Here is a 15,608-nt window from a genome sequence, read left to right as displayed (position 1 = left end):
ATGCTTCCTTAACTCCTGTGGTATAACTGCTGCCTTGACAAGAAGGAATAAAGATAAAACAAAGAGGCAGATGTTTTATGGGGAGGCTTATTATGAAGGCATATATTATAAACTCAAGAGCACTAGGGAAAGAGGACAGAGAAAAACACTCCACAGAAATACAAGACTAAAAGGAAGGCTGTTGAAAGATGACTCAGATTATTTCACTTTTCTAAAAAGAAAACTGCTGCAAGAAAGGAAAAGAAGTCAATGGGCCTGACCACAAACCTGCCAAGAATGAAGGAGGGAAAAGAAAAATGAAAACAGACTCATGGCAGCCATCTATGAGAAGAGAGATGACTCTTAAATACCAGTTTTACCTGAATTCAGTAAGAAAGTTTATGATGTAAAAGAAGATTAAAAAAAAAAAAAAGGCCTGTGTAACTATCTGAAGTACATAAGATTCACAATGCAGAGAGTCTTCATAATGTGATAGTGACACTGAGAGCTATGGTTAAAATCATTCTAAAATCACCCCCAAGAAGCAAAGAAGCCACTATCTACTGTTGACAGATTGAGAGAAGTAATCCCTTCCATTTCTGGAGATGACTACTTACAAAGATGGGATACTATTATTTTTACTCAATTCTAAACATTTTCAAAATATAGGAACAATCTTAAATATAGAAGTAAAAACCATGGATGATTTTTATAAAATAGTGATATGATTTTCTCTCTACTTGCTAATGTAGAAATTACACTAGCATAATCTGACTTCACATTTTTTATTCAGTGATTTAACTGGAGGGAGAGAGGTATTAGTTCATGAGCATGTGTCATAAATGTTTTGTTTTCTTCAATCTGAGTTGAAAAGTAGGATCAATGTACCAGGCACTACTAAAACACATCTGAAAAAATGTCTGATATAATGACCTACATAACTGATGATATCAGTAAGCTTTAATTTTCTAAATATAAGCAATTTTTTAATAGAAAGAAAAACTTACCAATCTACATGTAAGACCAATTACTGCTAGTGGAGTCTGTGCAGACTGTGAAATGTCAAACAGATTATAGAGTAGTGTCTGGTTTTTATGATGAGCAAAAAGATCAAATTCATCTAATATGAAGATCACTGGGCAGCTACTAGACCGGTCACCTAAGATAAAATAGGAGTTTTATATATTAATAAGCAACTACATCAATCTTTCTTAAGTTTCCAAATTATTTACTGTATTTTAGTGGTTAAAACTCAATTCAACAAACATATATTGAAAACCTAGTTTGTGCAGGATACTTACCAATGCTTACACATTTATTCAACAACAAAAACTTATTCAGAGGACAAGATAGTCCTTACTCCCGTCAAGTAGTTCACAGTCTAAATACAAGACTTTAGTAGTTTACTAATAAAAAATTAAGAACATGATTTAAATAACTAGACTGTTGTTTTTAAAATTATGCAAATATAATCTTCTATCATCAAAAAATTGACAGGGATCTCTTAACACCCACAGAAACCAAAATACTTTGGGATTAATAATAAAGGGAGTCACTAACTTATGAACAAAGCTTTTGCTTCAAAAGAGATTTGTTTAGTTAGCAGAAATGCAAACTGGATCTTCCCAAGTACTTATAATTTTTATAAATAATCGTTAAACCACAAAATTTGACCAAAGCCTCTTTTAACTCCTAACCAAATTTTTTAAAGCCCCCCCAACCAAGTTTTAATATTTCAGGAACAGGGGAAAGTTCATCATGACTCTGTGAATTTATTTTTCTCATTACAGTGAGGGAAACCATGAGGGCAAAAGAATCACTATTACCTTAAGTTAATCACTGTTACCTTATGGGGAGCCCCAGGCAGAGGGAGAAGCAGGCTCCCTGCTGAGTAGGGAGACTGATATGGGGCTCAAATCCAGGACCCTGAGATTATGGCCTGAGCCAAAGTCAGCAAAAATAACCAACTGAGCTACCCAGGTGACCCTATAATCATTCTTTTTAAATCTGGCACTGTTTAATCTGGAACTCTACTCATTAAAATTTACTCTAGGAAATAACTAAATGATCATCTAAGCATTTCTTCCTAATTATATACAAAGTGAGAAATCAAAGTTCATAACTGGTAATTAATAACATAATTTATTATATTTTAAGTATAGCTAATTTATAAAATAGAATATGAGAAACATAAAAATGATGTAACTCACTATTTACTGACATAAATGAACAAGATATACATTATACAATATGGAAAATCATTCTATCCTTATAAAAAATTATGTCCATCTGCATCACTGATACACTACAGGTGAATAAAGATATGAAACCAAATGTTAATTGGGATAATCATGGGGTGGCTGGGTGCTCAGTCAGTTAAGTGTCCGACTCTTCATCTCAACTCAGGTCTTGAATTCAGGGCCATGAGTTCAAGCCCCACTTTGGGGTCCACATTGGGTGTGGTAACTTCTTAAAAAATAGTAATGATTAGGATAGTCACTATAATAGTTGTGGGATTACAGTGATCATTATATTATGACTTTTTACATTATCATTTTTGTAAAAATATGTAATGCCTTTATAATCAGGGGAAAAATAAAGCTAAAAGATAACTTTTAATGTTATTAAATATGCTAATACTTACCTTTTTTTAAAGCTTCCAGAAGAAATGAAAGGTTTTCAGCAAAACTTCCCTAAAAAACAAGAAAAGACACCATAACTAGAAGTTTAATGAAATAAAGAATAAAAGCGAACTATCTGATTCTTAGGCATTACATAGACACTATGTATCTATTGTTTCCTAAATTAGTCAGTGGCCAGATTCTGAGCTGGAGACTTCCATGTGCACCATTAAAGACTTAAATATAAAAGGAGAGGTGGCATTGTACTGAAAATGGCATTACCCTGCCATGCTCAAAATTCTGTATTTTCTGGATAAAATGCATAAAACTGTTTAACAATTTAAAGGTAGTTTTTAAGACTTGTATTCCAAATAGAGTCTGAGAACTAGAAATCACTGCACTTTGTATTTTCAAACAGATTAAGCTCTTCCAAGTTTCAGATTAATTTGGACCACTAAAAATATGACCATATGATTCCAGTTGTATGTGGAATTTAAGGAAAACAAACAAAACAAAACAAAACAAAACAAAAAAAACAAATGAACCCAGAGGAAGGGAAAAAGAGGGGGAGGCAAATCATGAGACACTTAACAACAGGGAACAAACGGAGGATTCATGGAGGGGAGGGTGGGCAGGGAATGGGTTAAATGGGTGATGGGTATTAAGGAGCACTGGGTATTGTATGTAAGTGAAGAATCACTAAATTCTACTCCTGAAACTAGTATTACACTATATGTTAACTAACTAAATTTACGTGCAAACAAATAAAAAAAGCATACTACTAAAAAAATGAGCACAAATTTAAATGAGATCCAAAAGGAAAGGGGAGAAGAAATTTGCCTTAATCATTACATATTATAATAGTTTCTCCCTATTCAAGAGCATATTATAGAATTTGTATATATCATATCAACTTTGACTATGTTTACTTGGAACACAGCCAAAACATTTTTGGATACAACTTATACATTCTACATGGAAATTAACAGAGAAGCAGATGCATTATCCAGATGTTCCAACTTGCAGATAAGGGCCCTGTTGAAATTTTTTTTTTCATATGTCATTAATTTTTACTTCATTCAGATTTTTTCATTTTAAGAAATAGCCAACTTTAAATTTGTGAAGATGTACAGGAGGAAAAAAATCCACTTGTTTGCTTCCCCATTGAGAGAACTGATATAAAATAGCTGAACAGGTTTTTAAGAATTTCCACATATTTTATAATAACTGTCTGTTGTCAAATCAACATTATTTCCAAGGCAGTTAGGGCAAGAGGTATTTATATAATATAAACAAAAGCTCAGAGGCAATCTGTGGGTGGGTAATCAGCAGTTGAAGTTATTCAAAGGTAGCTTGTCTTATGCATTTTTTTTAAAAGACAGTTACATCTGACATTACATGTGAGTGTGCAATTATATAAGTACATATGCACATATTATAAGAATATCCTTATATAAAAACACATACGTATGCATAAGAATATACAAATTTGTTGTAAGTATATCAAAATATAAAGGCTCTGGGTCAAGTAACTCAGGTTCTTAATGTCTTAATATCCATTTTGACTTTAGGGCAAGCTAATTATGCTCTCTGAGCCTCAGGTGACTTACCTATATAATGTAAAAGTTAAACTAATAATCACTATATGTGATGATTACGGTAACAACAGTAATGACTAGGATGATAAACAACTGTCCCTTTTATTATTTTCTCTGAATCCAATAAGAACAGGTTCAATTAGGAAAGTCAGAAACCTCAGTCTACATCAGGGGCAAACCAAAAGCCAAACTGAGCCTATATAATAGTAAATCTCCTTGACCAAGTAGGCCACTGTATTCAACAATACATTCTGCACAGGAGGAAGAACTTCAGACTTACAGAAGGGGCATTCTGAACCTACAGACAGTGTGAAAAGGTAACACATGATTGGCTTACCTTTTTACAGGTACTTATTAAAGAATGAAATTACTAAATGCTAAGAGGCTTACACAACAATGGCTGTGTCGTTGCAGGAAAGCCACAATCCATTTCAACTGAATAAGCAGTACGAAGTTAAGTCATTTCATTATGAAAATTAAACTAGCTGTAAATTAATTTAATCATGTTACTTTTCAACCTTATAAATCAAGTGATAGGGTAAAAAGTTTAATGAAAGTTCCAGAACATTTCTAATCAGTTTCGTTTAAGTTACTGATGTTCACTATCTTGAGGTTCCAAGCTGTTACAATGATGAGATATGAATTAAGTTTCTGAAAATGTTTTAGTAAGAGATAATTGACATTTGTATAGAACATTACCAATCCAGCATTTTTAAAATATAAATTATGTTTAATGCTTGTCTTTAGAATAAATCTGTGATGTAATAAGGTTAATGCACATTTAACACAGATGGGAAAATTTGAACTTCAGAAATACTTTAGTCATGATTATCAAGTAGTCAATGGTTTTAAGACAAGACTCAAATCTACCTTTTTTAGCTTTAAATTCAGTACATTTTGCATTACTCCCAGCTACCTAAGTCTCAGAAGACTAAAAATAGGGTGCTAGAGTGTAGTACTTCAAAAAATACTTTAAACTACTATCTCTAAAGATAGGGAATCAAACTATTTATCTTACAGATAAAGAAACTCAGATAATATCTACATAAACATGGATTTCTTGGCTCTTTTATAATTAGTATAATCTACTTCAAAAAAATTTAAACATAAAGCTATGATGAATAAATGCATCCTACTACATTATACTTTTTTATGATAAGAATCTTTCATATTTCAATTTAGAATCCCTGAACCCACCCAAGCCTTCCAAAAATCCGAAAATATCTAACGGCATATAAATATTAAAGACTATTTAGGATACTTACAAAAACTTTATCTCCAACTACATTTTCCAGATTTAACTGCCTTGTGATTTCCTTTAGGGCAATTTTATCATTGATCTGCAGCAGTCCTGAAATAAGCCCATTTAAAAGTATTTAACTAAAATGAAATATTTGAAACAGTGCAGATTATTTTCCAGTCAAATTAAGCTTTCTTAATGGTTTCTAACTTTAACTAGAAAAAAAAAGTCAAATAACTGTGAGTTAACATTAATTTCTTTTTGAAACTCAGCAATGAAGACATTTGTTAGACTCAAAGAAACTATCATCCTTGGGGTTCTTTTATTTTTTTAAAAAAGAAAAGAAAAAACAAAATAACAAGAGTCCTTATGTACCTCTTTAATCTTATTTTTTTTTAATTTCTCAAAATATTGTGTATGGTATATTAAAGTGAAAGTTGTTAAACATGGATCAAGTTCTTTAAATTATGACTATTACCCACCTTTAAAACACACAAGTAAATTAGATTTTACATTATAAAAAGCTCACATAGTTTATATCATTTCCAATAGTAAAACGATGACATACTTACCATTTAGGTGCACTTGTAATACATTTTCACTCACTTCTTCTACTTCCATTAGTTCTTTCAAAGCATGGTTTATTAACTAAATGGTATTAAAAAGTTTATGGAATATTTAATAATAAATAAAAATATAAGCTCATGTTCTTTTAAAAATTATGAATGGAACATAATATAATAAAAAGACTGTCATTTGAAACTAACAAATAAGTTTGCATATTACTCAAAGATAAAAGAAAGGTTTAACGAGAACATCTAATGTCCAACTCAAGACGCCAAAGCCAGGACTGATGTCATGCTCTTTCAATCATCTTCCCAAACTAATAAATGTTTAGAAACAACCCTCAAGTTTTCAAAGACATATTTCTCTATAAGTCACATAAAATTACAGCCACTTAAGAGCTTCATGTCTGAGTTAGTTCATTATTTATCTCTAACATTTATTCTACTAAATACTATTGAAATCACTTAAAAGCTATTGAAAAACATGTATTAGAGCAATGTTAAATGACTGTAAAAAGTCTATCCCAGTCACTATATCAATTTCTATGAAATACTGTTAACTAGTCCGTAAGCTATCATGAAATAAAAATGTGGAAAACTAAGAAATACCAAGGGGTAAGTTGAAAAAGATGTTTCCTCTATGAGTTGCTAGGTATAACAGCTGCTCCTTATCTGCAGTTTCAATTACCTGTGCTGTGGAAGCAGATGAATCCTCCTTTTGACATTATGGGCAGAAGGTCAAAGTAGCTTAATGTACATAATAATGACTACATCATTCACCTAACTTCATCTTATCATGTAGGCATTTTATCGTTTCACATTATCACAAGAAGGATGAATATAGTACAGTATGTTATTTTGAGAGACAGAGACCACACTCACCTAACTTTTACTATATTTGTTGTAACCATTCTATTTTATTATTATTTTGAATCTCTTACTGTATCTAATTCATACATTAAAGTATACTACAGGTGAAGTTTACCATGTTAAAAAAAAAACAAAACAAAACAGTACATATAGGGTATGGTACTGTGGTTTCAGGCATTCACTGAGGTCTTGGAATGTATGTCCCATGGGTGGGGGGGGCCTACTGCATATAGAGAAAGACCTTATTAAAGAAATGTTGAGCTTGCAATGAAAAAAAAAATACTACTAATAATATAGTAGCTACTAAAAATATACACACAAGGTGTTATACCACCTTAAATTGTTCAATTATAAAGCTTAAGATATTTTTAACTATAAATTCTTATGACACATACTTCCTATTCTCTATTTTTTGACTTGTGACATCTTATTACAACTCTATGGCAATATAATATACATCTCTTCACATTAATATTATGTACAGTTTTTAAAAACTTTAAAAATTAATAGAACTAAGAAAAGTCAAAAAACTGTTAAAAAGAAGAACAATGATAAAGGACTACTAATACTAAAACTACTCCTATGATTAGAAAATAAATGATCCCTCAAAACAGACTGTGTATACAAAAAAAATTAGTAAAGATGGCATCAGAATTCAGTGAGAACAAAAAGGAAATTCAAAAGTCACTGAACAATGGCAAATCATTTTGGAAAACAAAATACTATTTGTATTTGAAATATTGTACTTCAATTTGTCACTACAACATCTTCGTGAAATATGAAGAAGTATTTTAAATTATTAGGTTTCATAACAGGTATCAAACATAATTCTGGTATATCTGTATTTTTGTTTGGCTGGGTTTTTTTGTTTTGTTTTATTTTGTTTTTAGATTTTATTTATTTGTTTGACAGAGATGGAGAAAGCACAAGCAGGAAGAGTGGCAGGAAGAGGGAGAGGAGAAACAGGATCTCCACTGAGCAGGGAGCCCAATGCAGGGATCGATTCCAGGACTCTGAGATCATGACCGGAGCTGAAAGCAGATGCTTAATGACTGAGCCACCCAGGCACTCCTAATCTGTATTGTTTTTAAAACAAATGGAATTCTGGGGTGCCTGGATGATTCAGCTAGTTAAGCATATGACTCTTGATTTCAGCTCATGTTATGAGCTCAGAGGGGTAAGATCCAGCCCTGTGTCTGGCTCCTTCCTGAACATAGAGCCTGCTTAAGATTCTCTCTCTCGCTCTGCTTCTGCCCCTCCCCCAATGCTTGCTCTCATGTGCATGTATGCTCTCAAAATAAATAAATAACCTAAAAAAATGGAATTCTACCTTAGATCATAGTAATCTAAGTCCTCTTAAAAAGGGAAATCTCAAAATATCAATTGTCATACTATGTAATAAAATCCAATTAAGAAGTGACATTCTTTGCAGAGAACTATCCAAAAATAAAGTGGTACTTCTTGGCTTTTAGAGCAAGTATGAGTCTATCATAAGACTTCATTCCCAGATGATACTAACGTGGTATGTCAAAATGGGGCCTCTGCCATAGCTTCTTGGTAATCTGCAATGTTCCTCCTCCCACCAAATGGTATCTTATTTACATAATATTTCTATTTCTCTGGGTCTGATTGTATGTTCTAAATTATTATATGTTCAGTAAATCATTGAAAACTATTTTAAATTCTTTGCATAATGAAATGGGGAAAATAATAATAATACACATAAAGAGTTATTATAACATGGAAGGAGGATGGCAGCAGAGAATGAGGATCCTAAGGCTGCCTCCTCCCACAAATACAAGTAGATCCCAGTCAAATCATCCTAAATACCCCAGAAACCAACCTAAAGACGGCAGAAAAAACTCCACAACTAAGTGTAGAGAAGAGGACAGAGGACACATCAAAGGTGGTAGGAAATGCAGAGACGTGACTTAGGAGAGAAATGGATCATAACCAATGCAATGGGGAGGAAGTCACAGTCTCAGAGGAGTGGGAAAAAGAGACTAACATACAGGGGAACACACAGGAAATGAATCCTCATAGGACTGGTTTGGAAAGCTGGAGGGCCTAAATTTCTTGAGTTCTTACAACCAGGGAGGCTTAAAGCCTGGGGTTCTAAAGATCAGCACGTGTGGTTCTGGGAGAACTCGAAGGACACTGGGGCTGCTCTTGGAGAGAAGGCAGGGAAAATTGTCTGTGGAGATAATAGCAATCTGAAGAGCACCCAACAAAACAGATAAAGGAAACCAGGAGCTAGTTCTTTGGGGGAAAAAAAAATGGGGGGGTGGTTTAGGGAGAGGGTGGTTGGGTTATGGACACTGGGGAGGGTGTGTGATATGGTGAGTGCTATGAAATGTGTAAGCCTGACTATTCACAGACCTATACCACTGGGGCAAATAATGCATTATATTTCAATAAAAATAATTAATAAAAAAATCAATAAAACTGATATACCTCTAGCTAGACTTACCAAGAAAAAAAAAAAACAAAAAACAGAAAAGACCCAAATAAACAAAATCACAAATGAGAAAGGAGAAATAACAAACACTAAAAACTACAAGCAATTATAGAAGAATACTACAAAAAATAACATCCCAACACTGGACAACCTAGAATATGGATAAATTCTTAGTAACATATAATCTACCAAAACTAAAATAGGAAGAAATACAAAATTTGAAAAGTCCAATCAGCAGCAAAAAACTGAATCTAATCAAAAAACTCTCAAGAAACAAAAGTCCAGGTCCAGATGGCTTCTTAGGTGAATTCTACCCAACATTTAAAGAATAGTTAATACCTATGCTTCCCTAAATATTCCAAAAATAGAAAAGGAAGTAAAACTTCAAATTCATTCTATGAGGGCAGCACTACCCTGATACCAAAACCAGAAAGACACCACAGAAAAAGGGAACTACAGGCCAAGATCTCTGATGAACATATAGTTGCAAAAAACCTCAACAAAATACTAGCAAACTGAATCCAACAATACATTAAAAGAACCATTCACCATGATCAAGTGGGATTTATTTCTAGGTTGCAAAGGCAGTTCGATACTTGCAAATCAATTAACTGATACAACACATCAATAAGAGAAAGAGTAAGAACCATATGGTCATGTCAGTAGATGCAGAAAAATCATCTGACAAAGCACAATATCCATTCAGGATAAAAACCCTCAACAAAGTAGATTTAGAGGGACTATACCTGAATATAATAAAGACCAACAGCTAACACCACCCTCAATGGGGGAAAAACTGGAAAGCCTTTCCCCCAAGGTGAGGATAAAGATAAGGATGTCCACTCTCACCACTTTTTTTTTTTTTTTAAAGGTTTTTCCATTTAATTTATTTGAGAGAGAGTGAGAGAGAACACAATCAGGGGGAGCAGCAGAGGGAGAGGGAAAGGCAGGCTTCCCACTCAGCAAGGAGCCCTATGTGGGGCTCCATCCCAAGACCCTGGGATCCTGACCTGAGCAAAAGGCAGATGCTTAACTGACACACCCACCTCCTCCCAACCCACTTTTATTCAACGTAATACTGGAAGTCCTAGCCACAGCAATCAGAAAACTAAAAGAAATAAAAGGCATCCAAACAGGTGAGGAAGCAGTAAAACTTTTCACTTTTTGCAGATGACATGATACTATATATAGAAAACCCAAAACTCTTAAAACTAATAAATGAATTCAGTAAAGTTGCAGGATACAAAAATCAATGTTACATTTCTATACACCAATAATGAAGCAGTAGAAAGAGAAATTAAGAAAACAATACCATTTACAACTGAACCAAAATAATAAAATATCTAGGAATAAATACAACTAAGGAGGTGAAAGACCTATGCTCCAAAAACTATAAAAAACTAATGAAAGAAGCTGGAGACAACACAAAGATATGGAAAGAAATTCCATGCTGATGTACTGGAAGAAAAGATTTTGTTAAACTATCCAAAGCAACTACACATTTAATGCAATCCCTGTCAAAATACCAACAGCATTTTTCACAGAGCTAGAACAAACAATCTTAAAATTTCTATGGGACCACAAAAGACCCTTAAGAGCCAAAGCAATCTTGAAAAAGAAAAGCAAAGCAAGCTGGAAGCAATCACAATTTGAGACTTCAAGTTATATTACAAAGCTGTATTAATTAAAATACTATGATAATGGTAAAAAAGAGACCATCAGAATAATGGAAAAGAACAGAAAACTCAGAAACAAAGCCACAGTTATATGGTCAATTAATATTTGACAAAGCACGTAAGACTATCCAACAGGAAAAAAAAAAAAACAAATGGTATTGGGAAAACTGGGCAGTAGTAACATGCAAGAGAATGAAACTGGGACACTTTCTTACACCATACAGAAAAATAAACTCAAAGTTGCTCAAAGACCTAAACGTGAGACCTAAAACAATAAAAATCCTACAACGGAGCACAGGCAGTAATTTCTGTGACACAGGCCATAGTAACTTCTTTTTAAATAGGTCTCCCAAAGCGACAGAAACAAATGAAAGAATAAACTATTGTGATTACACCAAAATAAAAAGTTCTGCACAGTGAAGGAAACAACCAACAAAACTAAAAGGCAAGCTACTGAATGGGAGAAGGTATTTGTAAATGACTTATCTAATAAAGGGTTAGTATCCAAAATATATAAAGCACTGATACAACTCAACACCCCAAAAAACCAAATAATCAATTTAAAAAATGGGCTGAAGATAGCAATAGACGTTTCTCCAAAGACCTACAGATGGCCAAAAGACACATGAAAGGATACTCAACATCACTTATCCTCAGGGAGATAAATAAAAACCACAATGAGATACTATGTCACACCTGTCAGAATGGCTAAAACAAAGAACACAAGAAATAACAGGCGTTACAGCTGTTGGCAAGGATGTGGAGAAAAAGGAACCCTCTTGCACAAATTCAAAGGGCTACATGCTCCCCTATGTTTATAGCAGCATTATTTACAATAGCCAAATTATGGAAGTAGCCCAAGTATCTATCAATAGATGAATGGATTACAATATGTATGTACACACACACACACACACACAAATATTATTCAGCCATAAAAAAGAATGAAATCTTTCCATTTCCAGTGACATGGATGGAGGTAGAGACTATATGGCTAAGTGAAATAAGTCAGTCAGAGAAAGATACATACCATATGCTTTTACTCTAATGTGGAATTTAGAAAACAAAACAAACTACCAAAAGTTAAGAGAGAGAGATAAGCAAACCGAGAAACAGACTCTTAACTACAGAGAATGAACTAGATGCTTACCAGAGGGGAGGTGGATGGGAGAAATGGGTGAAAAATGTGATGGGGATCAAGGAGTGCTCCTGTTGTGATGAGCACCAGGTGATTAAAATAAAAACTTAAAAGAGAGAGTTGAAACAAGTTTATAGCACTCTTTCCATTGAATTTACTTCAAACAAGTTATTATGATTTGCCTAGTCTAGCTACATTAGCTAGATTAGCTCATGACTTTTTCATGATGTGCTTGTATGGTCTAAAATGATAATTTAAATGTATTAGCATAAATGTCTTCAAATAATAATTTTAGTTCCAGTCTGGATATTGCTAAAACTTAGTCTGTGTGTAACTACCTAAGTAACCAATTGCATAATTTCAGTATTTTTCACAAATAGAGTATCTTTCCAAATATTTTAAGTTACATTATATAGTAAAAAAAAATTTAGTTGGTTTTTTGATGTTACACCAAGCAGGATAACCAATATGGCTACTCCATTTCCACAGTCTTTACAGCTAACAATTTTACAAACATACTGACCGACTTCATTTATACCTACCAGCAAACAGGGATTTTTATATTTATCTACTATTCTATTGCCAAATACTCGCTTCTTTGTCTAAAACAATTTCCATATAGAAAAGTATTTTCCAGGGTACAATCTGTCATTTGGATTTTTTTAAGGATTTTATTCATTTATGTGAGAGAGAGCATGAGAGAGCAGAAGGTCAGAGGAAGAAGCAGACTCCCTGTGGAGCTGGCAAGCCCGATGCGGGACTTGATCCTGGTACTCCAGGATCATGACCTGAGCTGAAGGCAATTGCCTAACCAAGTGAGCCACCCAGGCACCCCACATCCTATTTTTTAAATAAAATATTTGAAATACAATAAGCCACACTGTTATTTTTATCAAATAACTACAGATTCCAAATTTTTGTGCTTCAAATAGCTTGGCCAAGGACAGTGTTATATTGTAATCTTATTTCTTATATTAAAACTTACATGAGAGTTCTTGTCTAAAACAATCTATTTTATGTCTCAGAATACTCCCACACAACAAATTATGAAAGTGACAAAAGTTAAACAGTGCTCCTAAGCTCTGACCTCCCAATACTGGAGTACAGCAGGATAAATCAAATAATACTGAAATGGAATACGAAGTACAGGATTCTTCCATATTCCACTGAAGTCAGACTTGGTCAATGACTTCAAAGCACCATCAGAGGGTTCTGGTTTAAGATGTAACAAGAGGACAACCTGTCAGCATACCAAGAACGATCTATCTGTTTTATTAACTGACAAAAACTCTTGTCTTAATGGCTTTCATCTTCTTAAGCCCTGAAGAAACAGAAAAAACTGACATAGGAATTTACACAGAAATGGTGTAACATGAAAGAAAGGAAACAATAAACTGATGAAAAAGATTAATTACTGCTGAAAATGTGTATTTTAGAAAATAAGTATTTTGAGTCATTTAAGCCAGATTTAGATAAACACAAAACAATAAACTCAGAAGGTGCATGACATGGAGGTAGAAGGATTATTAGACAAGAAGGATTATTAGAACTAAAAAGCAGTATCATATAAAAAGAAGCAAACAATGGAATGGATGGTGAAGAAAATCACACTGATGATATGGCAGAATGCTAGGGAGAGGAATAAAAGAAAGAAACATGGAGAAATAACACAAAGAAATGAGAACAAAGGCTTAACAACTGGATACTTTAATCCTAAGAGAGGACAAGAAGAAATGAAAGAAATACTCAAAAATAAAATTAGTCTTTAGGGAAAACAGACCTAAAGTCATATTAAGAGTTTGTAGAATATCAGCTAATGCTCAAACATAGCCTGTGAATAACAAATGCAGTAAGACAACAGAAGGAAATAAAAGTTATAAAAAGAAACAGGAATGGAAGAAATAAAACTTTCTTCTATTTGCAGATGATACGACTGTCTACAGAAAATCCCAAAGAACTGACAAATTTTAAGAACCAATCAATTATAGCAAGATTGCAGGATACAAGATAACACACAAAGGTCATCTGCTTTCCTCTATATCAGCAGTTAACACTAGGAATCTGAAATTAAAAACGTATACTATTCACATTAGGGTCAAAAATATTTTTAAAAACTTAGGTATAAACCTAACAAAGTATATATGACTTATATAAGGAAAACCACAAAACTCTAATGAAAGACCTAAAAAAGGTAAATGGAAAGATATTCCATGTTCATGAATGTGGAAACAATTTAATTAAGAAACCAGTTTTTCTAATGGGATCTACAGATTGAAACTACAACTGAACTCAAACATCCCCAGTAGTTGGAAATTAACATATTAATTCTAAAGTTAGTATAAAAAGGCAAAGTACCCAGAATAGCCAAAACAATACGGAAGAAGCACACAAAGTAAAAAGACTGACACGGACTTTAAGACTTACTATAAAGCTACAGTCATCAAGATGGTAAAAATAGACTGAGTCAAACAGAATTAACTGACCTTTGAAAAAGAAGCAAAGGTAACTCTATGAAGAAAAGATAGCCTTGTCAACAAATGCTAAAACAATTTAAACATTCATATGCAAAAAAAAGAAGGAAAGAAAAAGAATCCAGACACAGACCCTGTATGTTTCAAAGAAATTAACTCAAACCAAATGTAAAAATACAAAGAACTATAAAACTTCTGGAAGGAAACATAGGTGAAAACCTAGAAGATCTTGGATTTGGTGTTGAAGTTTATTTATTTTTAAGATTTTCTTTGTCGGAGAGAGAGAGTGAGAGAAAGAGCACAAGAAGGGGGAGCTGCAGGCAGGGGAGAAGCAGGCTCCCCACTGAGCAAGAAGCCAGATAAGGGGCTTGATCCCAGGACCCCTAGGATCATGAGAGGAAGGCAGATGCTGAACCAACTGCGCCACCCAGGCATCCCAGTGATGAAGTTTAGATATAACACCGAAGTCACAATTCATGAAAGAAATAGCTGATAAACTGAGCTTTTTATTTAAATGAAAAAACTGGGGACCTTAATGAAAACTATGGGACTTTAGTTAATAATAACATATTAAAACTGGTTCATCAATTTCAACAAATGTACCATACTTAGGGAAGATGTTAATAATAGGGGAAGTTGCATGTATGTGCATGGGGGGTGATTATAATAGGGGAACTCTCTTTTATGCTTAATTTTCTTGGTAAAAAATAGATCTACTTTAGCCAATTTACTAATGAAATGGAGTATAGTTTTAATTTGTATTTAAACATCTTTATAAGTGTTTACTAACTATTTCCTTTTTTCTGAGCCTCCTTCCATGCTTTTACGTACAAACTTCCAAGACAAAGTTCAGAATAAATCCAGGCATTAACTGTTCAAGTTATATTTGTAGGCTTGACACTTTGATGTACACTTCATTGAAAGCCAACTTCTCTGTTGTAATGCCCTTTTGTTTCAAGAGGCATAGTTTAGGATGGAATAATAGGTCTAA

The 15,608-nt window shown here is 33.4% G+C and overlaps 1 protein-coding gene across 2 annotated transcripts in view; it reads right to left on the bottom strand.

Moving 5' to 3' along the window:
- ORC4 (origin recognition complex subunit 4) overlaps positions 1 to 15,608 on the bottom strand; it is a 54,484-nt gene that overhangs the window by 31,859 nt on the left and 7,017 nt on the right. For both annotated transcript variants that reach the window (XR_004288345.1, XM_032354064.1), the window contains exons 4-7: positions 6,011 to 6,086; positions 5,464 to 5,549; positions 2,624 to 2,672; positions 987 to 1,138 (exon numbers count right to left, since the gene is read on the bottom strand). Coding sequence is in view for 1 of the 2 variants with exons in the window: in XM_032354064.1 (XP_032209955.1) it covers positions 987 to 1,138; positions 2,624 to 2,672; positions 5,464 to 5,549; positions 6,011 to 6,086 (363 nt within the window). In the remaining variant the exon portion in view is untranslated. The remainder of the gene's footprint in view (positions 1 to 986; positions 1,139 to 2,623; positions 2,673 to 5,463; positions 5,550 to 6,010; positions 6,087 to 15,608) is intronic.

The sequence above is a fragment of the Mustela erminea genome, chromosome 8 (genome assembly GCF_009829155.1).
Source record: "Mustela erminea isolate mMusErm1 chromosome 8, mMusErm1.Pri, whole genome shotgun sequence".
Classification (NCBI taxonomy): domain Eukaryota; kingdom Metazoa; phylum Chordata; class Mammalia; order Carnivora; family Mustelidae; genus Mustela; species Mustela erminea.
The sequence above is the reverse complement of the archived record's forward strand: the minus strand, read 5'-3'. Positions and strand labels throughout refer to the sequence as shown.